The sequence below is a fragment of the Megalops cyprinoides genome, chromosome 1 (genome assembly GCF_013368585.1).
Source record: "Megalops cyprinoides isolate fMegCyp1 chromosome 1, fMegCyp1.pri, whole genome shotgun sequence".
NCBI lineage: Eukaryota > Metazoa > Chordata > Actinopteri > Elopiformes > Megalopidae > Megalops > Megalops cyprinoides.
The window spans coordinates 11,897,791-11,923,020 of record NC_050583.1 but is presented as its reverse complement, the minus strand read 5'-3'; the positions used below and the strand labels follow the sequence as shown (position 1 = coordinate 11,923,020).

Below are 25,230 nucleotides of genomic sequence, written 5' to 3'. Positions count from 1 at the left end.
GCTTCATAAGCTTGTGACCAGCAAATTATTTTCCAATGACTGCAAGCAGAGAAGTAACTTAAATGATATGTGTGTGTATATATATATATATTCACACATATATATAGTACTAATTAATGATGACACACACACTTATGTAAAAAAAACATTAAATTGCCTCCAATACAACATTTTAGGATGAAATTTGCAATCATGCTCCTGAATATTATCATTTTTACATCCTTTGTTGATCACTTCATCTGAAAATAAGCAGAAAGAAAAAAAGTCATATAGCAGGTCAAAACTGACTTTCTGAAAAGCCCCTCAGTTTATAAAGTATATAAGTCCTGCAGATAGGTAACACAGAAAAGGAATCCTCCCTGGTTCTCACTACTCACTACTAGCTCTAATGTACCCATTCCTATGTGCTGGAAAGCTGTCATAATGTACTATAATTTATTCTTTTACCATCCCAAACAATGACAGTTATTAGTGCTTTTTTCTGTATATTTATAAGTATTGCTTTACATCGTAGTCATTCTAGTGTACCATGGGGTTTGGTATTTCTGCTCTATCTTGCATCCACTGTCTGTATCTTTGTGTGTCGTATGAGAGTGTGCACACCAGTGCAGATGCAGTACCTTCATCAAGCTGAGGAGGACGCTGTAAACGACAGTGCAGAGGAAGATGATGATGAAGGAGGAGGCGGTGGACCACAGGCTGCCAAGCTCATCCTCTTCCTCACCTTCCTCACTGCAGCTTAGAGCAACCGCTGACTCTGACTCTGGGGGCAGTGCTGAGGGGTGGAGTCAAGAGAAACACTCAGTTAGACCATCTGGAAAGCTGCTGAAAAGCTACAACATAAAAATATTAAAATAAAGATTTCTTTTATATATTATATAGATTGTCCTCAGCAAGTTTTTGTTGATCTGTCAAGGCAGTAACTCTTTTTTAACAGCTAGTATATGAAGTCAGTCAAAAGATAACACATTGAAACAAAAGAAGAACCCTGTGAATCCTAAGACATACCACGTCTGACGACACACCCCTTCTCAAAACACAATACAGACACACACCTTACACACAGACACAGTGGCACAAAGAGACAAAAACTGTCAAAAACTGTTGACATGTAGGTATGTATGTGACAAACACCACTCTGTAAACGCTCTCAACAAAGATAGTGGTGTATAAAGTGTCTTAGGAAACAGAGTTTTGCAGAGTAGAGTTCTAGGGTGTGCTGCTTTCATTGCTTCCTAAATAAATCTAATACATAACGATTGTTTCTTATTTAATATGAAGGGCTTGTGTAAAAGTCATTATTGCAATAGATAACAACAGGGTAGCCACAGGTAACAAAGCAATAAGTAAAATGTACTCAGGCTTAAAATTAGACATCCATAAGAAAAGACCAATTTGAATGTCTTACTCTGGATAAAGACTGATCTAAATGACCTCCTACACTTTGCATAAAAGCCTCTTACTTTTACTATGTGAATCAGTATCACAGGCTTGCACAGCATTCATCCGATGCTGTTATATGTTTACTCTGTAAAACACACCCAGTAAATAATTTGACTGGTTTTCAACCTAACTGAGGACAGAGTTCAAGAAAACCTCAAGGCAAAAAGAGGATTTACTGGCAATGTGCCTATCCAGAAATCACCCTCTTCACAAGAGCAATGGCACTCTGGACTCAATAGGGAAGAGAGGACCATATAATCTCACATGCACATAAGATTTTATTTAGTTTTCATTTCATGCAAATTAATAGAATTTGCAGCATTTCAGTTGTCTGAAAGCTGTGTCAGAGATGCCCTTCTCACTGAGAGCACAAAAATGACAAAGACAACAGCAAATGGGACAGCAACAGTCACAGCTACCACAGCAAACACAGGAATCTTACAAGAAAGTTCAACATCACAAGAAATTATACACATTTCACAAAGCGACAAACAGCAAAAAAACAAACCATTATTTCTTTATATTATAGTCTCTATATTATATCCAGTGGCCTGATTACATAAGCATTTTGTGGTCAGTTTTCCCAAAATAACTTTTTAACATTTAATTTACATTACAATATTTGGAAATGACTGTTATTTAAACATATGATAATACAGTATATTGTAGTTGACATGAGTTTCATGCTTACTGCTGAGTTAATACAATCTAAAACCAATGATTTGGGGAGTTAATTGCAGAGGGCGATCCATTAAACACTGGTTTGTTGACACACAACACAGATCAGTGACTTTAAGATGGGGATACAACACAAGACACAGAAGTCACATGACAGGGTACATCAACTTAAGCAAAACAAGTTTCCACTCAAATCAGGTGAACAAACAACCACAAAGACCAACCATCCTGCAATGATAAATACAGAAATACACTGTACAATGATATATTCCCATATGATCCCAATTTGACTATGTATAGAGGCAGAGAATTACAATCAGAACTGAATGATGAGCAATGTGGAAGTACAATGAAGTTGATGCCTACATCATTTGTCACCATTGTGCTACAGTATACATGCTAATAAGCTAAGTTTAGCTCAGACAAATAGTAGAAGCTTATTGCCTTGAGATATTTGAGAGAAGGAATTTGATTGTGTTGAGATAAATTTATTGAGTTAGAATTTGCATTCATACAACATCATGTTTTAAAATTTATTTTAGGATGGATAACAAATTATTGGCTTTTGACTGTTTGTTTTAATTTTTATACAGTGTGACAGAGATGAATATGTATTCTTGAGTGCTTGAGTGTTCTATACCTGAATTTAATGTGTATACTTTTCCACTACAAAAGCAAAAGGCTCACAGCACTAATATTGCACAGGTTAGACACATTTGCCTCTTATAACTGAGTAAAATTAACTGAATGTAATGAGCGAGATCTTATCAATATTGCGGTATGAGATGGTACAGTTCACAGCTTACAGTGCTTTGGTCATAATGGTGTCTGTTCACCTGGGAAGTGTAACAATGGAGAATCAATCACATTCAACTGAGTTACCCATTTCTCTGGACACTGTGTCCTGCACAGGAGAGGAATCGTTCTCCATGTTGGCGTGTCTGACAGCGCAGGTGAAGTGAGAGGTCTTCCACTGTGATGCTGTGATTTTCAGCAGGCTGGTGACAGAGTAGGTGCTGTCGTTATTCTTCACAGGTTCACCCGTAACACCCTCCTGATAGCCCCCATTGTCGATCTTCCACATGATGTAGACGTCATTAGCAGAGGTGCTTGTCACCAGGCAGGCCAGCGTTAGATTTTCTGTCTTTTTCAGTTGCTCTTCATTTGGCATGAGTACAACCACTGTAGGAGGTGATTTATCTGAAAAGGGTGTTCAATAGTAAGAGCTCAAAGGATGATGTAAGGGGAGAACAATAGCAATGTCAACATCCTAATTAATTCCCAAATTCTAAGACAAATCATTAATGCAGTGCTAACAAATGTAAACGCAAAAGTAATGCCATAACTAACAACAAATCGCATCATTTTTCTTACGCTCTGCAAATAAAATTAATCGCCAGTGCACTTCCTCCTTTTCTAACTGAAGCTCATTCACCACTTTAACTTTTGCAGTGTTGTGTTTATACTGAATTGTTTTGCAGAGCTGTTAGTTTAACAAGCTGGCCTGCCTAGCTAGTCGGTACATATCCTTAGCTGGCACAACATGCTCTCTGCCTCAACCAACAATATTTCTCTCCCAGAACAACCAAAAAGATCATCAGTTATGTTCAACAGGGGAGAGCAGGATCCAACCATACATGGTCATCAGATTTTAATAGTTTTATAGTTTATAGCTTTATAGTTTCAGTGAAACAATGAGGAGATAGCTCTGAAATAAAAAAAAACAGCAGAAAAAGTCTTATTTGTGAGAAACCTATTTCTTACTACAGAAATGCCGGTGTAAAACAGATTGATATTAATGTTATGAATGAGCTTTAGAAAAAAATACAGTTCAGAATTCAGTTTTCCCTTTCATTACAAAATCTAACACAGGATATTGAAAATGGCTTAAATGCATGACACCTACTTCCTTGTTCCAAACTGACAGCCTTGTTGATGGTAGGTTTGTCAGAACTCTGCTGGACGGAGCACTGAATCTGTTTCCCATCAAACCAGTCCTTCTGTCCCAGAGTGAGAGTGCTGGTCTTTCTGTACAGATGGCTGTCCTGTTTTGCAACACTTGGTGTGGTAATTCCACTCTTGACAACGGTTCCATTCACTGTCCAGGTCACTGTGGCTGCAGTAACGGCTGCCTCTTCTGCCCCGGTGATGTCACAGTCCAGCACAGCCTGGTTGTTGATGAACATCTCTTTCACTCTTGGGGTCTTCAGGGTCACCTCCAAGCAAGGCTTTTCTAAAAACAGGTCAGAGATGGAGAGCAGAGGGGATCAAGAACAGAAAACACAGAACAATTCTAATAAAAGCAGTATTAGTAATGAAAGTTCTTAAATGTAATATCTGGACAATTTGAGTTAAGACAACAAGCATTTTTGCAAGTTGATGTCATGAGTCTGCATCAATGGCTACCTGTAAGTAAAGGCCATTTTGTTACTTGAATGGAGGTTCTATTCTTTGGTAATCAAGGTACTGGCAAACAGACATAATTGTTGATTTCAGCATACAGTCAGAATTTGATACTAGTATAATTGTTAAAAGAGGTGATATTTGAAATGGTCCTGTATTGATAAATAATGAATCTTATGTTGTTTTTTTTTCACTTGACTTACCTAGTTCTCTGGCTACTGTTTTCAGTAGAGGGGAGGAGCCTGTACTCATAGAGGCATGTTTGACAGCACAGGTGAAATTGGAATTTTTCCATGTTGATGTCGGGACTGTGAACAGACTGGTGACAGAGGATCTGCCGTTGGTCTTCAATGTCTGGCCTGTTACGCCCTCCTGATACTCCCCATTATCAATGCGCCACATGATGTAAATGTCACTGGGAGAGAAGCCGGTCACCAGACACACCAGTGTGACGTCTGTCTGTCCTTCTGTCTCTCTGTCAGCCGGTGATCGAATGAGCACAGTGGGTGAAGATTTACCTTAAATTGAAATAAAAATGTTATAGATCTCCTTGGGCTGATGAAAAATGCTTTATCTGACCAATTCACCTCCTGTCCAGCAATCTGGGACATGATTGCCTTATTGAATCATTACTATATTTCAGAATTAAAATATAGAATCATTCATGACAGTACTTGCTTAAAAAATTGCCATTTAAATTTAATTGGTTGGAAAGCTTGGAAGCAGCATAGTAAAATATTTTGTCAGGGAAACCTTTGGAATGGTGTTGACCTCAATAATATGTGACAGTGAAAATATGGAAAATACAGAAAACACAAATTTACAGCTGGTCCAAAAAATTTTGTATAAACGTTATGAACAAGCCTGACACAAATGTATTTCAATTCTGAGCACAGCTACATTTTTACCTTTCAACAGAAAATTTGCCATAGAATATTAGATGTTGAAAGTGTCTTATTTGTGTGAAACCTACTTCCTTGCTCCAATCTGACAGCCTTGCTGATGGGAGGTTTTTCAGAACTCTGCTGGACGGAGCACTGAATCTGTTTCCCATCAAACCAGTCCTTCTGTCCCAGAGTGAGAGTGCTGGTCTTTCTGTACAGGTGGCCGTCCTGTTTTGCAACGCTCGGTGTGTTAATTCCACTCTTGAGGACGGTTCCATCCACTGTCCAGGTTACTGTTGCTGCGGTAACTGCTGCCTGTTCTTCTCCGGTGATGTCACAGTCCAGCACAGCCTGGTTGTTGATGAACATTTCTCTCACTCTTGGGGGCTTCAAGGTCACTTCCACACAAGGCTTTTCTAAAAACAGGTCAGAGATGGAGAGCAGAGGGGATCAAGAAGAGTAACACACTTACTGAAAAACATCTAGCCTTGCCCATATCAGGAATGACATCTCTTAACAAATGTCATTATTAGGCACAATATGCTCAAACTGAAAAGAATTTGGCCAAGATTATTCTCTTATGCCTATGTATTGAAGCCAATCTGTTAACAAACTCTTTTTTCCATAGACTGAATGCTACCTTAGGAGACAGAGCACACAATGCTAAGATGTCTTCAAATATATTTTTAAAAATTCAATTCTCATGCGCTCTCAGAATAATTTTGTAATGTCAATGTGATAGTGAAAATGAGTGGGTAGATATATATCAACACTTGCAAAACTGACAAGAAACAATGAAATCCTTTTCATTCATTTCACTTACCCAGTTCTCTGGCTACTGTTTTCAGTAGAGGGGAGGAGCCTGTACTCATAGAGGCATGTTTGACAGCACAGGTGAAATTGGAATTTTTCCATGTTGATGTCGGGACTGTGAACAGACTGGCGACAGAGGATCTGCCGTTGGTCTTCAATGTCTGGCCTGTGACGCCCTCCTGATACTCCCCATTATCAATGCGCCACATGATGTAAATGTCACTGGGAGAGAAGCCGGTCACCAGACACATCAGAGTGACAGCTGTCTGTCCTTCTGTCTCTCTGTCAGTCGGTGATCGAATGAGCACAGTGGGTGAAGATTTACCTTAAATTGAAATAAAAAATGTTATAGATCTCCTTGGGTTTATTATAAAACCGTTATCTGACCAATTCACCTACTGTCCAGCAATTTTGGAAATGATTGCCTTATTGAATCATGACTATATTTCACAATTACAATATAGAATCATTCATGACAGTACTTGCTTACAAAATTGCCATTTAAATTTAATTGGTTGGAAAGCTTGGAAGCAGCATAGTAAAATAGATCATCAATAGAATCATTACTATGTTTCACTTTTAACATATTGAAATATTCTTGACAGTACTTGATTAAAAAATAGCAAGTTAAATTTAATTGGTTGGAAAGCTTAGAAACAGCACAGTAAAATATGTTTCCGGGAAACCTTTGGAATTGTTTTGATTGCAATAATGTGTGACACTGAGAATATGGAAGTTACAGAAAACACAAATTTACAGTTGGTCCATAGCAGATTTGTATAAATGTTATGAACAAGTTCGAAAAAATGTACTTCAGCACTGAGCAATGCTACATTTTAACATTTCAACAGAAAATTTCCCATAGAGTATTGGATATTTAAAGTGTCTTTTTTGTGTGAAACCTACTTCCTTGTTCCAATCTGACAGCCTTGTTGATGGGAGGTTTGTTAGTACTCTGCTGGACGGAGCACTGAATCTGTTTCCCATCAAACCAGTCCTTCTGTCCCAGAGTGAGAGTGCTGGTCTTTCTGTACACATGGCCGTCCTGTTTTGCAACGCTTGGAGTGGCAATTCTACTGCTGATAACAGCTCCATCCACTGTCCAGGTCACTGTTGCTGTGGTAACTGCTTTCTGTTCTTCCCCGGTGATGTCACAGTCCAGCACAGCCTCGTTGTTGATGAACATCTCTCTCACTCTTGGGGGCTTCAGGGTCACCTCTAGACAGGGCTTGTCTGAGGACACCCCTGCATGGAAGAGAGGGACAAATAAAGTTAATGTGATTTGTTGTAGATACTCTGGATTAGACAAAGTATTTTCAAGACAGTGAGTAAACAAAATATGTGTGTGTATGCGCGCGTGTGTGTGTGTGTGTGTGTGTGTGTGTGTGTGTGTGTGTGTGTGTGCGTGTGTGTGTGTTTGTGCTTGTGCGTGTGCTTGTGCATGTGTGTGTGTGTGAAGTTCATTTGTGACAAATGAAAATCAGCTTTCATCTTTCTGGATTCTAGCGCTGGAGAGGACCATAAGTACTGATATAGTCCACACCTCCAGGCCCAGTGACTGTGTGCAGTGTCCACTCTCACCTTTGGAAGTGGTGTCTCTGAAGACTTTCCGCCGATGCTGTACTTCACAGGTGTAGACTGCATTGCTGTCCCAGGTGGCCCTGTCCACTTTCAGAATGCTGCTGGTTGAGTACATTCCCTCAGCTTTCTTTTCTGTTTGCCAGGTGTGGGACGACCCTGTCACATCTCTGCCCCTCACTTTCCAACTCACTGCCAACTCCTTGGGGTAGAAGTCCCGTATGACACAAGTAAGGATGTCACTGGATGCAGGCAGCAAACTCACGGTCGGTGACCTGGGTTGAACTTAAGATGACAAAAATAGGGGATACAGGGTCACTGTCAGAATCCACGTAGAAACATATGAGAAAATGCTGAATTCGGCTCATCATAACAAGAGGAGCTGTAACTGTAGCAGTACTTCTATACATCATTGGTACTTGCCAATTAGAAGACACCTTTGAGTCAAGATGCGTGTTAGAACTGGTGGTCTGGAATTGCCTTACCCTGAGTTACTGGTAATGTTCTGTTTCGCTCTACAATATGCATGAAGGTCATGAATCTAGATGAAGAGGTACTCCTAATCTCTCTTGGTTATCATTCCTACCATTTAAGACTTGAGTGCAGTACCTATTCACTTATTCTCATCTGCAGGAAAGTGACTGCTAGAGCAATAGTAGTTCATTTCTGATAAATATGAGGCAATCATGACTTATTGCTATAACTTATACTGCCTTACTGTCTACGAGGTAAACTAAGTTGCCTGAAACAACCACAACAGTTTGACAAAAGTCAGCTGCAGTTCTAAACTTCTTTTTAGGTCAATATCTTTCAAAATTTATTATTGAAGATTTTTTTTTAATTTGTTGAAGACCTGCCTGTGATTGGATGGGAAAAGATAAAATGCAATTGCAATCTTTGTTAACCAACAACCAGTAAGCAAATATTTCACAGTTACATTTACACGCTGCAAGCATCTTGATGTATGTTCCCACATTGAAAAAAATTCTCCTACCTGGTTTCTGGATGCTCTGAGTCTTTTCACTGGAAAGTGATGGATGACGCACAGCACATTTATAAGACTTCTGGCTGTCCCAGTTTGCTGCTCTTACACGGACCTGACTGACCCTTGTGTAGGACCCTCTACTCTGTACCGCTGGGTACTGGAGAAAGTCAGACATGGATCTCCCATTGGGGTCTGTCCATGTGAAGGTCAAGGAGGAAGAAGGCGAGAATCCGCTAGCGATGCAGCCCAGGGTCAGGTACTCTGAGCCTCCCTCAGACCCACATGCCGTAAGAGGGAAGAGGGATGTTGGTGGTGTCTGTGAAGCTGGAAAAATATCAATTAAAAACAGTTATATGAAATATGAGAACTGTGCATCCACCAGTGACTTTAAACAGACCGGCATGTGGAATGGAATGGTTGGAAACGTTTTCTTCTGTTTTCATTGACATGTATATGTATAATGTAACGGCCAACACATTAATTTAAAAAAAAAAAACGTGATTCGTAAGTTCTGTCATTTCTGTCTAACAACGTAACAGCACACCAAATCCCGTGTCAGTTACAATAGCCAGTTTATAATACACAAAATAAATAGCATATCTCCAAGTTCCAATTTCTTAGTAGAACACTTTTGACTGATCAGTTTTCGTTGCCTTATTTTCACCCTATTTTAAACACACATTTTTACAGGTCATGGGGTAAATCATTTCGACAAGCGCTGGTTTCCGCATCAGGTTCATCTGTTTTTTTTTTAAACTTTCTTTAAATGTCTAAAATAGAAAAACTAACTTAACTAACTACCTTTAAATTTCCAAAATAAACAGAGCATATACAAACTTTTCATTAAATGCAAAGGCCACGAAAATGATCCAACTTCGTACACGTTAAATGTCAAACTGAACACCTTTTTGTTGAAGCACGAAATTCGGTTTAACACGTCAACTTTGTGTGAAAAATGGACATACTAATATTCATTTTACTCGTCAAAAACTATTAATTTCATGAAGTAAAAACTAATATTTCATGAAGTTGAGATGATCAGAACGCGGAGTAAAAGGTTAACCTCTTCGACAAAACAATATATTTAGGAATTAAGACTTTTACAAGAACGGCATTTAACATTAAAAGTATGTTTTTCCTGCCTGGGAAAATACTATCACCTAAGATATTGTTTATGCAAAAAATGTACTTAGTAATTAACCAAATTAAAAATGAAGAGAAAATAACTAGCCGGATGTAAATTCAGTTGAAGCTTGTTGAAATGTGCTTCATACATGAACTTTGAATTTCATAAATAGCAAATGACGATATTACGCTCACTAAGAATACATTTGCCGCAGGGTCAATAGACGTGTCTTTCAGGATATTTTGTATGATTTTTGAAAAGAAAAAAAAAGAAAGTAATGACAATACGAGGGCTTTGTGTCTTGTCATTTCCAGTGTAAATCTGAGTTTATTTGATAATTGTCATTAATCGCTTTTTAGTTAAAACATTTTTCGTTATAATATATATAAAAATACAGTTGACAATACCAGACATAATATTTAGAAATAAATATATAATAGACTTAGACTAATAGTTACAGCATTTGTTATATATTTTTGTTACAGCATTTCCCACTATATTATTATTATTATTATTATTATTATTATTATTATTATTATTATTATTATTATGTGATTTTATATTTCTAATGAGTTTGCAAAGCTGATTTTAAAGCTGATTTTAAACACATTTTTAGATGGCCAATTTAATACAAGCATATAGTTCTTGGCTATTTATGTGTCTATGTGTTAAATGAATTTAGTTTTTAAATTTAGTTTTTAAATTTTAAATTTTTTACTTTAATTTTTTTACATGTCCTCTTAAAATGTCTTCACAATCCGAGACGAGATATTAAAGTGCATGCATATTTTCATCAAAAATCAACAATGTTTTAAATTTATTCTAAAATCAGACTTGTGAATATAATCCCAATCATAAAAGAAACACTGTGACACTGAATTTTAAACAACAACTGCGGAAAAATGCCAAACCAGTCGACCAAAAACTCAAGAATTGGATTCACTGTTGTCCTCTTAAGCACTTTAGAATCCCTTTTTTATTAATTGTGTTACCTTTGAACATATTTTATTGGTGAAGAGCAAAAAATCCATCTTACCTGATGTGACAGTGACCGTTTGCCTCAGTAATCATTAATGGTAAAAGTGCTACACCAGGCTGTACAAAAACTCAACTTAGGTTTACACCAATTACAGAAGTACACACCGTGTCACAAGACACACTATTTGAAAAATTGCACTAGTAGAGGTTATTTGCAGACATTTATATACAATATTCTTAGCGTACTTGTTAAGTCATCTGTGTTTCTTTCCCTCAAATAGACTTATGCTACAACAAACACTACAATCTTTACTACAGTCGAAATGAACTAAACATCACTGTTGTATATTTAGAGTAGATTCGGGTATTGACGGCTTCATAAACGCAGTTCTGAATTATTTGCAGACGGGCAAAAACAGACAATGGAAGCGAATTATTTTTGAACACCGATTATGGCCGGAGCCAGTCGAGGCTTTATTAAAGTGAAATAAATTCAAGTGGTTTTGTCTTGAAGATTGAAACACGAGACAAAACACAGATTCTACTTCAGGTAGGGAAGGAATCCAAAGCAGATCATGAATATGCAGTAAAACAAGTAGTAATGCGCAAATAATTTATGACCGCAAAGCTGACATGTAAGATATTCTAGAAGTTTCCGCAGAATATAACAATTATGTACATAGCTAAATGATTACTTGGTCTGTGAGGAGCATTTACTTTAATGTGGTCCTTTAAAATGCGGCAGTTGAAAATCAGTTTTTCGGCTTTCACTCGATATATCGAGAACTGAACCTGAATTCCAGCTATTTGTGTTTCAATGATAACATTTAATTTCAGTCTTACCTGAAGTGACAGTGACCGTTGTTCCTTTGCCCCAGTAATCAAAGTACGCGTAATAACACAGTGGGAAATATACTACAGCAGGCTATACAAAAACTCTGTACACGTACACCAGCTAATGGAGGCTTTAGTAATGAAGCTTGTTCATAGAAATACAATCATTTTTGTTTCGCATCACGCGTTACTGTTATTTATTTCCCTCCAAAATACATTTGTACAACATTCGATCTCCTTTTAAATAATCCATACGTATATAAATGAGTTTATTTCCACTGAATTTAAATTCTGCTGAAAGCAGTTCTGAAATCTTTCCAGAGGAAACAAAAAGATTGGATGATTTTTTCCTTTTTAATTTTTAATTAATTAATTTGAAATAATTTTAATAATTTTAATTTCTACAGTGAATTGTGTTAACTTCGTGTACATTGCATACATTAAATAAATACCAGAAGTAAGCAGAAGGACATTTTCTTTGGGAAAAGAGAGACACTCGAGGCAAATCTGATAATATCTCACATTTAGACTGTTTTATCATACTAACTCAACTCCGGGGTTATAGCAGGATTTTAGCACTTAATGTGAAAAGATAAAAACAAAAGTAAATCAGTCTGAGGTAATATGAAAGGACTTACCAGAGCTGACGGTGACTTGAGTCCCTTTACCCCAGTAGGCAAAATAATCACAGTGCTGCATTTCATAGTGCTGACTGCACAATAACCTGTCATTTCCCTGTACTGTTTCAAATGCATATTTGCAAAGTTTCTAAAGGTCCAAATGAGGCGAAACTCTCACACAGTGTAACAATACTCTACAATCAATTATATCTGAGATAATTGATTGAATTATTAGTGGTATAAATGACACAGACATCAGTCTTGCAGTGTACCTTGATAAGTGGATCAGTCCAGATGCAATTCTCGGTTTTGTAAATTGATGAAATAAAATAGGATATTTATAATCGGATCCTCCTGTGTGATGTGCAACATACAGCTGCACATTATGATCATTTTTGTGGCGTTTATTCATCTTCAGATTTCGTGGATAATGCGCTTTCTGAAGGATTAGGTTTTTGTACAGCGTTATATCACTGTGCCCATCCCATATCACAGTGATACACACTCGCACAAAAACCCTGCCCTCTAAATACTTAAATAAATGCCTTCTTCCCCAATACAGCAACTGCCATTCACAGGGTGAAGGAAGTCACATACACACGATCATTTCAATACCAATCAAATATTTCGGTCTAATTTGATGCCTATCGTATATGAGGAACTTTTTTATTCATGTTGCTTCTGTTTTGAAGCATTGTGCAGTGCAATTTGTATTTAACTTTGTTTGGTCATGGCTTTCATGGTCAGCATAGAATTTAAAATATGAATATATATATATATATATATATATATAATTATTTTATAATTATATATAATTATTTTATAATTATATATAATTATATATTAATTATTTTTTTGTTTAATAAAAAAGTTTAAATAATGTAAAAGAGTGAAGTATTTAGTGATCGGGAGTTGAAAGTGCAAAGCATTTGTTGATGGAGAGTTATTTAACTGATAGCAGGGTTTAAAACTGTACCCACAGGGCGTGAGGTTTTTGTATGGCGTAATCACATTATTAGTCACTGTGGTACCCCACGTATACACAGTGATCCACACCACAGCAAAAACCTCCTCAGCTACTCCACATTTATATACAGCGCCAGTTTATTATCAGCGTAAAATATCACATCTACGTATTCAGGTTTATATGTTATAAAATAAGAATGGATGTTTTTGTTTTGTGTTTTTGAGTTGTGCTGTCTTTATATTTTGTAACTCAACGAAAAAAACACAGTTTACACAGATTATTCTGTCAGCCTGAGCCAGTGTTCAGTGGCTTAGATTGGTTATGTTTCTAGGTTATGAACTGGTAGGATTAATGTCCACATGTAGCACATATAATTGAAAGAAAAACTAATGCAATCCAGAACCATATTTTGTGCAAATTAACAACAGGATTTTTAATGTTTGAAATTTAGGTGTCAGGATTTTCCAGACCTCAAGTACATGTTAGTACATGTTATGTGCAATATACCTGTCATGACAGCCATGAACAGAGGTTGTGTTCACACTTAGCACACAGCCATGACATCTCACAGACAACCGTTTTGTTTAAAATATTGTGGCACCCACTGTAAAGATTATGATTGAAAATGATTATGATTGGAAAATGATTCTTTGATCCTGTGTTATGGGAGGGCAGTTAGAATCGGTCTTCGGAAATATACAAATACAACTCACTGCAGCATGTATTTCCTGTAATTTGCAGTATTTGTATTTGCTTCACCTATAGGTACCACGTGTACATGTCTGTATGAATTATTCATTAATAAATTATAGCTACTTTCAAATTCTAATATCACCTCACAATATTTCTATGCATAATAAAATGAATCCAAGACCAACATGGTAACACAGATGTAGTACAGAGAACAGCCTAATAAATTCAGTATGTAGAGCACATCTGCCCTCACATGGAGGGAAATGGAGAACAGAAAACAGCTCCTCTCAACACAGAACTTTATTTTAGATCAGTGACAATGCAGAGGAATTCATGAATTTATATTTATAATATATCTTGCATGCATTAGTGTAGCCTGGGTAAAAGTAATTTACATCACTGTGTTTACCATATGGATGTACATATCAGAAATTTGATGAGGACATATATCTGTGGTTGTAGATGAACGTAGTTGTGTATTCTATCAATTATATGAATTACTGCTCAGTGTTTACCTGTGTTCCAGAAGGAGATTCAAACCTTGCTCAATCTATATCAAGTCATTTCTGGCTAATAGTCAGCTGCCACTGTGAGACACCTGTTCCCTGAGCAGACTGAGAGTAGAAGATGCAGCCACTGCCTGAGCTAATGTAAGCAACCTACTCCAGTACCTTCCCAGGAGTCTGTCTGATCCAGCTCCTAGCATAGCTGCTGAATGTGAACCAAGATAACTGTACAGGCTTTTTAACTGCTGGTTCATTCTCAGTCAGTGTCTGTCTTTTAATGCATGTGAAACAAATAGAAACATTTAGCTCTAAATGAAGCAAAAATTGTTAATGTAAAAAGTTTACATATTTGTTATTCACATTGTCATCAGTAGTAGTCTGGTTATAACAGTCATGGTAAAAATCTTTGATTGCAGGCTATGATGGCAGTCCTACAGTCAGTCTCCAAAAACAGCTTCTCCTCCCTCAGAGCAGAGAGGTAAATGTAGAAGGAAGAGCTCAGAGTTTGCATGAGCTCATCCTAACTCGCTGAGCAGATTTACACACTAGAGGAGTCACATCTGACTGGTTCTGATGAAATAGCAATTACACATTTTATTCATTCATACAGCCATTTGTGTATAATCGGTGGTTGATTATTGAGTTTGGAGTTGTAGGGACATTTACATTTACATTTATTTATTTAGCAGACGCTTTTATCCAAAGCAACTTACAGAAGTGCATACAGCAAGTATAGCGACAGTACGGGGACAGGATGTGTACAGTTCCACAATGAGACAGTTCTCAGCTGAGAGCAAGGTCTGTTTGAGGACGCAGTACTAGCAGTTGTGTGCTGGGTCAGTCCAGGTAGAGTCTGAAGAGGTGTGTCTTCAGGCCCCGTCTGAAGGAATGGCGTGAAGAAGCTGTCCGTAGCGAGACAGGGAGTTCGTTCCACCACTGGGGAGCGATGTAGGTGAAACGCCGATGTCTGGCAGAACGAGCGCCTCCTGCCTTGACCATGCAAGGAGCGAGGCATCCAGTTGCTGCTGAGCGCCGGGGTCGGGCTGACAGTGGGGCTGAAATCTTGCCTGCACTCAGCACCCTGAAAAGGACACCAGTCCTTCAAATCAATCCAAATCACCAGGGATACCCTATAATGAAGTGTGAAGCATTTTTTCTATTGCTCACAAATGACTTTCACCCACTGTGTGTATCCGGCACAGTAATACACAGCTGTGTCTCCAGTCTGCAGGCTGCTCCCTTTTAATGCCACTGTGTTGCTGGAGGTGTCTCTGGAGATGCTGAACTTGTTCTTAAGGGAATCTTTGTAAACAGTGCTTCCATCACTCCACATTATTCCAATCCACTCCAGTGCTGTCCTGCAGGCTGTCGAATCCAGTGTGTACCAGAGCTGGTTACTGAATATGAGACTTTACAAGAGATGGTCAGAACTTGGCTGGGTGGGTTCAACACAGTGAATATCTGTGGATAAAGAAAATTAACAATAAAGCACAAAAAAGCTCAGAACAACAGTTAAAAATGAAAAATTTTACAGCAATCCAAATAATACATGCACACTTACATGAAGTTGCAGCCAGTACAATTATCAATACTTCTGTAACTCCCATTGTCACACATAGATTCCTCCCTGTTTTACAGGTGATGCTCCTGTGACTGGGATGCGGCTTCCAGCAGCAGCAACACCAAAACAGATGCAGAAAACATGGTTTGTGTTGAAGATGAACTGGAGTGAGCTGCTCTTCTCAACTCTCCAGGGCTCAGGGGCTGCTGAGGTCATAAAGACACAGGAAGTGTTAAAATACAGAGAGCAAAGAGAGACAGACTTTTATTTTGCGCATAACAGGAAGTGAATCATATGTAGGTATAAAATAATGAAATGAATAATATTTTGCAGATATTCATGTTTGTAGGTTCCAGAAACTACAATGATTCAGACTGATTTCAATTACAAAATTATTGGGCAAATAGACATTGTATGTAACACAAAAGGGTTACAAAAAGATCCCAGGGGAGGTTGAAAAAATGAGAAGAGATTCAAAAACATCAACACAGGATGTGGACCATTATTTCTACAAACACAACTGAAATGTGGATGAATATATATTTCAGAATTGCAGTGTCTTTCTGTAGGGTCACACTAATATGGGGATGGAGTGTCATGGGTACAGGTTTGCAAATTCTAGTTGTAAGAGTCTGTTCTAGTTGTCTGAGGTGATCTTCATCTTTTATGTTAAGAGCTTGAGGAATGACAGGAAATCATTTATAACTATATTTATAACTATATCATTTATCCCCCCTAGGTTTCTCAAGTCAACCTCACCTCCTCAAGGTTATGAATGGTAACTCCCCCAGGAGGGGAGGCTGATGAGGCTCCCCTCCTGCAGGTGGCCTGGCTCACCTGGCCTGGCCTTGTAAATCAATGATGGAACGACCAAAGAATAACACTAGGATTAAAGTCCCTAATAATGATGTGTCTACTGATGCCAGTGTCAGGAGCTGCCAACGCTGGCCCCCGCTACCCCAGCACAGTTTTCCCCAATAAATCCGACCTCCACAGACAACCAGGACACCAGGAGTACAGGCATGAAAACTTTATTTTAAAAAAATTGCCACAATTCATGAGTGGACAGCTCACGCTCTGCAGACCTCCCCTCCTAACCTTCCTCCCCTCCTTCACCATGGTGGCCCTCCCCTCGTCCTGCTCTCTCCCCACAAGAGCCTGGTGCCAGGAGCGAGACTTCCCTCCCCCACACAATAGCCTAGGCACACCGTAAGAATATCCCTGTGCGCACTCACACACACCACGCAGTGACCACTCTCTGACTCGTCTCCTGCGCCAGCCCTCACGACAGAGGCGAGACCCCTCTCAGCTGCCCAAGGGGGGGTACCTCACACCAGGTAGGAATAGGTCCACTCACACGCACACAAAGAAAAAAAGGGCGGGGCGCAACTCGGCCCGTGCCTCTATGCCGGGCCTCACTCATGCCCCAAAATAAAAAACAAAACCCAAAAAAAGAGGACGGAGTGCTGCTGAGCTTCTCGGTCCAGACCGCTGCCTCCAGACGCTGATGTTTCCTGCTTGTCTTCCTCACGCAGTTCTGGAGCAGGAACTTTGACCGCCCTGGGGGGGGAGAACACACACAGCACAGATCACCCTCTCTGCTAGGCTGGGCAGATTTAAAAAGGGCACGCAAGTGATGAGCCCTTCACCATAGAAGAGATACAGAAGGTAAAATCAAGCATTAAGGAGGGGAAAAGTTCTGGTGAGGATGGCATTCACTCAGAGGTCACAAGACAATGCGACTTGGATGAGACTCTCTTCCACATCTGCAATGAAGCTTTGAACGGTGACATTCCAGATCTCTGGAAAATACCCAACGTTATCTCTGTACCCAAATCAGGTGACCTCAGTGACTCAGGCAACTACAGAGGGACAGAGGGATAAGCCTTACTTCACTGATGGAAAAACCATTCAATAAGCTCATTCTCAATAGAATCAAACCATTACTTGACAAGCATTTGAGGGTTAACCAAAATGGCTTCAGGGCAGGAAGAGGAACAGTGAATCACATTCTTGCACTTCGACGACTGATTGAAGGAGTCAAAGAGTTCAGGATCCCTGCTGTATTGATCATTATTGACTTAAGCAAAGCCTCAGAAGATGATAAAGATGCTGAAAGCATATGGTCTACCCTCTAAGATTCATAGTCATAGCATAGCAGCTACTGTATGTGTAGGGGAACAAAGGCTAAGGTTGTCACACCTGATGGCCCAACTGATCTCTTCAGATCTTCTCTTCTCTGCCGGAGTCGTTCCGGGAGATACACTAGCACCATATCTCTTTGTCATAGTTCTTCACTATGCACTACGAAAGGCCACAGAGGGTATGGAGAAAAAGGTAGGATTCATGATGGAAAGAAAGAGAAGCAGGTGTCATGGCCCTAACATATTGATTGACATGGTTTTCGCCGACGATATTGTCCTAACTTCAAATGAGATCAGACTAGCACAAGAGCTCCTACGCAGAACAGAACCAGTGTCTGATGATATAGGACTCTCCTTGAACGCCAAGAAGACAAAGTTTATGTCTTTCAATCAGAAAGATGCAAAAAGGATCGTCACACTTCAAGGGAAAGATCTCGAGGACGTTCATGACTTCAAATACCTGGGTAGCCATGTAGAAAACGCTGACAGGGACATACCCATCAGGAAGATCCAAGCTTGACAAGCATTAGAGACATTGCAGAAAGTCAGGAAGTCAAATGAGAAGAGTGCTCAAGATCCACCTCTTTAAGGCCACAGTTGAGAGTGAATTGCTCTATGGCTGTGAGTCATGGACTATTACTGCTGCTGCAGCCAACAGACTAGATGGCTGCTATACCAGGCTGCTAAGAACAGCGCTCAACATTAGGGGTGACTGTCAGTTGAATGGAGAAATGCCAATTTTGAGCATTGGAAATGCCATGAGAGTGGATCAGTTGTAGCCCGGTTAGCTGGGGATAAGTGTCCAATCTTATTAAAAACTTACACTCCAATTAAAAGCTAACCTTTTACACTGAATGATAAACAGACATATTGAACAGTGGTGTCATAATAAGTCACTCACATACAAAACCCCCAACCTCCCAACCCCCCTCCACACACACACACACACACACACACACACACACACACACAAATTAAGAAGTCACTTCACTCATCCAACTGTCTTCTCTGTTCCCTCACCCCAAACCCACAAACAGATATTTTTAGCCATCCTTCCACTCATGCAGAACACACACCTGCACTGAACATCCTGAAATACCCCACAGCAGGGCTTCTGTATCTTAGAAGTAGAAGTAGAAGTAGCTTTATTTGTCATATGCATGCTGTACAGAGTACCTCAGCAGTGAAATGTAATTGCAACACTCCCAACTGTGCAAATAAGTGACACACAACACACCAGTAGAGAGATAAATAAAAATAGAAGAAATATAAAAATATAAAATAGAAGAGAGTATGAAAGAATAAGGAATATACACTATTTACACAACAGATACTATGTACAGAGCAGATGAAGTGTCCTGAGGATATAACGTGAAATTCATGTTATACAGTGAGATAACATGAAAGCAGCAGCAGAAAGCAGTGCAAACAAATTGCAAACAAGACAGTGCAGGTGTAAAAGGAAGTTAAAAGTTCACTGTCCATATGGCCTGTGCAACATGGAAATATAAAATGTCTTGCGGGGTTCTATATAGAATATAGAATAAGTGGCTAAGTGGTGGTGTTTATTGTCCGTATTGCCTGGGGAAAGAAGCTTCTTCTGAAGCACTCAGTCCTGGTCATCAGTGAGCAGAGCCGCTTCCCTGAAGGTAGCCACTGAATCAGTTTATGGTTGGGATGGTGAATGTCTTTGATAATCCGTTGTGCCCTGGACCTGCATAGCCTGACCTAGATGTCCTGGAGGTCAGGCAATGCTGTCCTGGTAATGCGTTCGGCACAACAGATCACCCTGCTTAAGTCCTTCCTGACCTGGGAGCTGCTGTTCCCGTACCAGACTGTGATGCTCTCAGTAACCACATACTGTATGGTGGCTGAGTAAAAGGCTGCTTGTAGAGCTGTGGAGATTTTGAATTTTCTCAGCCGTCTGAGGTGGTACAGGCGCTGCCTAGCCTTCTTCACCACCGTGGAAATATGATCCGACCAGGACAAGTCCTCAGAGATTAGTACTCCTAGGTACTTGTAGCTGCTTATTCTTTCCACTGGAGTCCCATAGATCTTGAATGTTGCGTATTGGGGGCGCTGCATCTCCTTCCTGAAGTCAATCACCATCTCCTTGGTTTTGGAGACATTCAGGTCTAGGTTATTCTCCTTGCACCATGCTGACAGTTCTGCTACCTCTTCCATGTAGGCTGCCTCATCGTTGTTATGGATCAGCCCCACCACCACCGTGTCGTCTGCAAATTTCACAGTGGTGTTGGAGCTGTGGCAGGCCGAGCAGTAATGCACATAGAGGGAGTAGAGCAGGGGACTCAGGACGCAGCCTTGGGGGGTGGTTCTGGAGTAGTGCTGTCCAATCTTTACTACTTGCAGTCTGTTGGTCAGGGAACTCAGGACCCAGGAGCATAGTGACGGACTTAGCCCCAGATCATTGAGTTTGGAGACTAGTCTGGAGGGGATTGTGGTATTAAATGCGAAACTGTAGTCGATGAACAGCAGTCTTGCGTAGTTCCCTTTACCAGTGTCCAGGTGGGAAAGAGTGGTGTGGAGAACATGTGATATGGCGTCATCTGTGCTTCTATTTGAGCGGTATACAAACTGCATAGGATCCAGAGATTTTGGAAGAGATGAGCAGATGTAGTCTTTCACCAGCCTCTCAAAGCACTTCATCACCACTGATGTCAGTGCTACTGGGCGATAGTCGTTTAAGCCGACTGGGTTTGCCTTTTTCGGTACAAGAATGATGGTAGAACGTTTGAAGCACGTAGGGACGATGCAGTGTACTATGGACATGTTGAAGATGTAGGTAACCACCGGGGCTAGCTGGTCAGCACAGGCTTTCAGCACTCTCCCTGGTATACCATCCGGTCCCGCGGCTTTCCTGCAGTTCACACGACGTAGAACTCTTCTGACGTCATGCTCCGAGACAGAGAGCAGGCGCTCTTCCGCCGTCGGCTCGAGCTTTGGTGTTGCACAGGCGCTAGCAGCCATGCTAGCTGCACCGTCGTTGTGACCGCTCGAGCTGTTGACCTCGAAGCAAGCGTAGAAGGAGATCAGGTCATTCACAAGTGCAGGATCAGCTGCGGCCGAGGTGTTCGTCCGTCCCCTGTACTCCGTTCCTTCAGAGCCTTGCGGATCGTTTTATCAATCCACGGTTTCTGATTAGGGAAGACCCTAACAGTCACCGTAGGCACGATATCGTCGATTAGCTTTGCAATGAAGCTCTTCATTACTTCCATAAACAAAATGACATTCTATCTATCCCGGAACATGTTCCAGTCCATGTCACTGAGTGCAGACTTCAACATTGCCTCTGATTGGTTGGTCCAGCGTTTGACCTCTCTAGTAGCTGGGTCTTCCTGTCATATCTTTTGTTTATATTCCGGAATAAGAAATATGGCGACGTGGTCAGAGAGACGGCTTTGTAGCTGTTCTTGTACGGGGTGTAAAAGTGATCCAGTGTGTTACTGCCCCTGGTTGGACACTTGACATGTTAATAAAAGTTCGGCAATATCCGTTTCAGATTAGCTTTGTTAAAGTCCCCAGCCACTATGAGGGCTGAATCCGGATGAACCATGGAGTGTCTGGTGATTGTATCGTGCAGTGTGGACAAAGCAGTGGCCGTGTCCGCCTGTGGCGGAATGTATACAGCAATCATGATGGCTGTAGAGAACTCCTGGGGCAGGTAGAATGGGTGACCACTGACACAGTGCATGCAGCTGGCTGACAGAGAGAGGGGAGGAGCTTAAAACACCAAACCCAATGGCTCTTTTCTTAGTCTGTTACATTCACTAACTCAAAGTAAGTTTACTTTATGTTTTACTTGCTATAGTAAGGAAACGTATTAGAACAGTAAGACCAAATAAATGAATATTAATAACATTCAGACCTTGTGCTGCACGGATACAGGCCCACAGGCTCACGTTAATTCCATCTTGAGAAAATCCCAAGTCCCCCCTATAAAACCATGAATTACATGCACAGATGAATAAGGTTGCTGAGAGTACAGGGGAGGGCTGTCAGTGCTCCCGCCCCCTAGCTATTGTGTTTTGTTTTTCCCTGTCCATGTGCTTTTGTTTTCCTTGTGTTCTAGCCCTGCCCCACTCTCCGCCCTGTCTCCGCCCACCCGATCATCCCCTCCTGCCTGCTTACACACCTGCTTCCCATCTCCTCATCAGCCCAGCCCTATATCTACCCTGCTTGTCTCTATCTTGTTGCCAGTTCGTTGCAGTGTGCCTTTACCTGTCTCGTTCCCGCCGTGTTTTCTGCCTGATCGCCATTCCCCGAATCGACCCTGCCTGCTCTTCGACCTTGCTCCTGCCTGCTGTCCTGCCTTGTTCACCTGATCTTCCTGACTACCTGGTTTGACCCTGCCTGTCCCCGGCTTTGATTCCTGTCTGTGTTTGGACTGCCTTCCTGGTATTTTGACCCTGCCTGTTTTGGACTGCCTGCGTGTTCTGCGATTTTGTTAATAAACGCCTGGACTCTGGAGTTCTTGTGGTCCGCGCCTGAGTCCTTGCCTGTGCCCTGTCAAGGGCGGAAACAGGGTTGAGAAGCCGAAACAGTGGAAAGCAGGCACATGTTCAGCTGCTTTGTGTTGATCAAGTGTGAAATATTACGCAATAGGTGTTCAGTAGATGTAGGATCCTGGTGGCATCTAGCCTTGAGAGACCAGTATCAGAAGGCCCTTAGAAAGGTGTAGAGGTGCAGCAGCTTTACAGTGTTATAATTCAATGAACACCAAAGTGAGATGCAACAGCAAACCTATGGCAGCACAGACTGTGGGAAGGAAGGGTTTTAATTATGTACCCAGCAAATTAGTGTGAAACCCTGGAGGGCCATGAAAGACGAGCTGAGAGGCCATGGTGTTTCACTGTTTATCAAAGCAGAGAGCTTCCCTTCACTGAATTACAGAAGAGCAGAGAGAAGCTAGAGGCTAGAGGAGGTGAGAGGAGGTGTGTTACTTTCCCTTTGTCTTATCCTTTAGCTTTTACACTGTCTGCTCTGACACTGTCAGCTCTACAAGCAGGAAACAGTGTGTTTCTCTATGATACAGCGATGGCACTGTGCCCTGGTGGACGCGCACACAGTTGTCCTAGTTGAGTACTCCTGCTGAATGTTCCCATAACCATTGGTGCCATTCCTATTTAGTCTGCTTGTCAGAACTCAGGCAGGGACTCAAGCGCAGACAGAGGAGATGGATGCCAAAAACAGGTTTAATAATCCAAACGGGTAATCCACGAAACGAAGTCAGGGCAGGCAGAGTCAAAAACCGGGCAGACACGGCGACCAAAACCACAGGGCAAGAATGAGGAACGAAGTCAAGAATAAACAGGCAAAGCAAAGGAACCAACAGGCAAACCAGAACAGCCAGCAAGTAGCAAAACAGCAAACTGAGACGAACTAGCAAACAAGACAGAGACAAGCAGGGTAGATATAGGGCTAGGCTGATGAGGTGATGGGAAGCAGGTGCGCTGGCAGGCAGGTAGAGACAATCAGGTGGGCGGAGACAGGGCGGAGAGCGGGGCAGGGCTAGAACACAAGGAAAACAAAAGCACATGGACAGGGAAAAGAAAACAACCGGCTAAGACGCCGCAGTCATGACACTGCTAAAGGCATGCATGCAACTTTCTGATTGTCTAAGACGCTGAGTTGTCATTTTGCATGGTGCACAGAAAAAAGCAGTTGCATTGATAGCATACTACACCACCTTCATCCAGAATGGAGGCTAATGGACAGGAGACAGAATGTGACAAAAGTTCAAGTCAGATCATTTTCTTAGTGTCAGAGGCTAACTGGTTTGATCAGACAGCTGTGAGAAACAGCTAAAAGTATGTAATAGCTGTCAATCATGCATACTCATTGAAGGTTTTATGGCTAGATAAATGGTGTCTATGGCGGAGGTGACATGGGAAAAAGCAGAGAAAAAAAGTATAGAAAAGATGTTCTTCAGTGACACTTGCACTACGGGGGTGCTTAGGAGTGCATTGCACCCCCAGACAGACCTCAGTGCACCCCAGTTTTCTCCTTATATCCCGATGTCTACATAGTCTTTTGATTTTCTGTGCAGCCCCATTGATTGCAGTTGCACCCCTCTGTATTTTCTCCTGGCACTGACCCTGGTGTAAGATGTGGTACAAGTTTTTGTACAGCGCTGCAGTCTCTCCTGTCACTGTGAGTATCTGGCACAGTAATACACTGCAGTGTCTTCAGCTCTCAGACTGTTCATCTGTAAATACAGCTGGCTTTTGCTGTTGTCTCTGGAGATGGTAAATCTTCCCACCACTGACTTGGCATGCCACCATTTGCCACCCTCATAATCATGAGCAATAGTGGCTATCCACTCCAGTCCCTTCCCAGGAGCCTGTCTGATCCAGACCATATAGTAGCTGCTGAATGTGAATCCAGAGGCTGTACAGGTCAGTTTGTGTGATTCTCCAGCCTTTTTAACCACAGGCTGATCCTGAGTCAGCGTCTGAGTCTGAATACCTGAGAAAAGAAATGCATTTAGACTTTTAAATTATAAAATATCACTAGTAGGTTAATTAAGTTCAAATAAAAAAAACATGTGTACCTGTTAAACATACTGTCATTAGAAGCAGTCCTGTTAGTAAAGTCATTGTTGTATTAGCTGTGATCTCTGTTAACACTTCACCCTGAAGGCAGTGTGCAACAGCAGTCCCTCCTCCCTCAGTGCTGTGAAATAAATGCAGAAGGAAGAGCTCAGAGTTTGCATCAGCTCCTCCTTATTGGGAGGGTGGATTACACAGGGCTTAAATAGAGGAGTCAGGAGGAGAGAAGCAGTATGAAATTACAGTCAGCAACTCTATCCATTTATTCATCTTCAGTGATCTTATTTATTGATGGGGTGCCAGAAACTAATAATATGTATTTTTTGCGATTACGTGCTCTTTAAATAAGCAGGTATATCTTGATACAATACAGTAAAAAATACAGTTTTTAACCATTTCTTTTGATGCTGTGTACCATAATTATCATCATGATTATCATTATGGTCAG

The 25,230-nt window shown here is 40.8% G+C and overlaps 1 protein-coding gene across 1 annotated transcript; it reads right to left on the bottom strand.

The window, feature by feature from the left end:
• Positions 1-230: 230 nt before the first annotated feature.
• On the bottom strand, positions 231-24,830 carry LOC118790897 (immunoglobulin gamma-1 heavy chain-like). The gene is made up of 9 exons (XM_036548029.1): positions 24,777-24,830; positions 24,384-24,691; positions 12,361-12,434; positions 8,794-9,108; positions 7,803-8,084; positions 7,128-7,466; positions 2,989-3,321; positions 621-775; positions 231-239 (listed from the first exon to the last, which is right to left on the bottom strand). The coding sequence occupies exons 1-9, from the start codon at positions 24,828-24,830 to the stop codon at positions 231-233; spliced, it is 1,869 nt and encodes a 622-aa protein (XP_036403922.1).
• Positions 24,831-25,230: the final 400 nt, after the last annotated feature.

What these genes read in the sequence shown, in the direction of transcription:
- LOC118790897 (XM_036548029.1), bottom strand. Translation starts at nt 24,830, where the DNA reads ATGACTTTACTAACAGGACTGCTTCTAATGACAGTATGTTTAACAGGT. An exon ending in TATGTTTAACAGGTACACAT is followed by an intron (nt 24,692 to 24,776) that starts GTTTTTTTTATT and finishes TCAGGTATTCAG; the next exon opens with ACTCAGACGCTGACTCAGGA. An exon ending in TCAGAGCATCCAGAAACCAG is followed by an intron (nt 8,085 to 8,793) that starts GTAGGAGAATTT and finishes TGTCATCTTAAG; the next exon opens with TTCAACCCAGGTCACCGACC.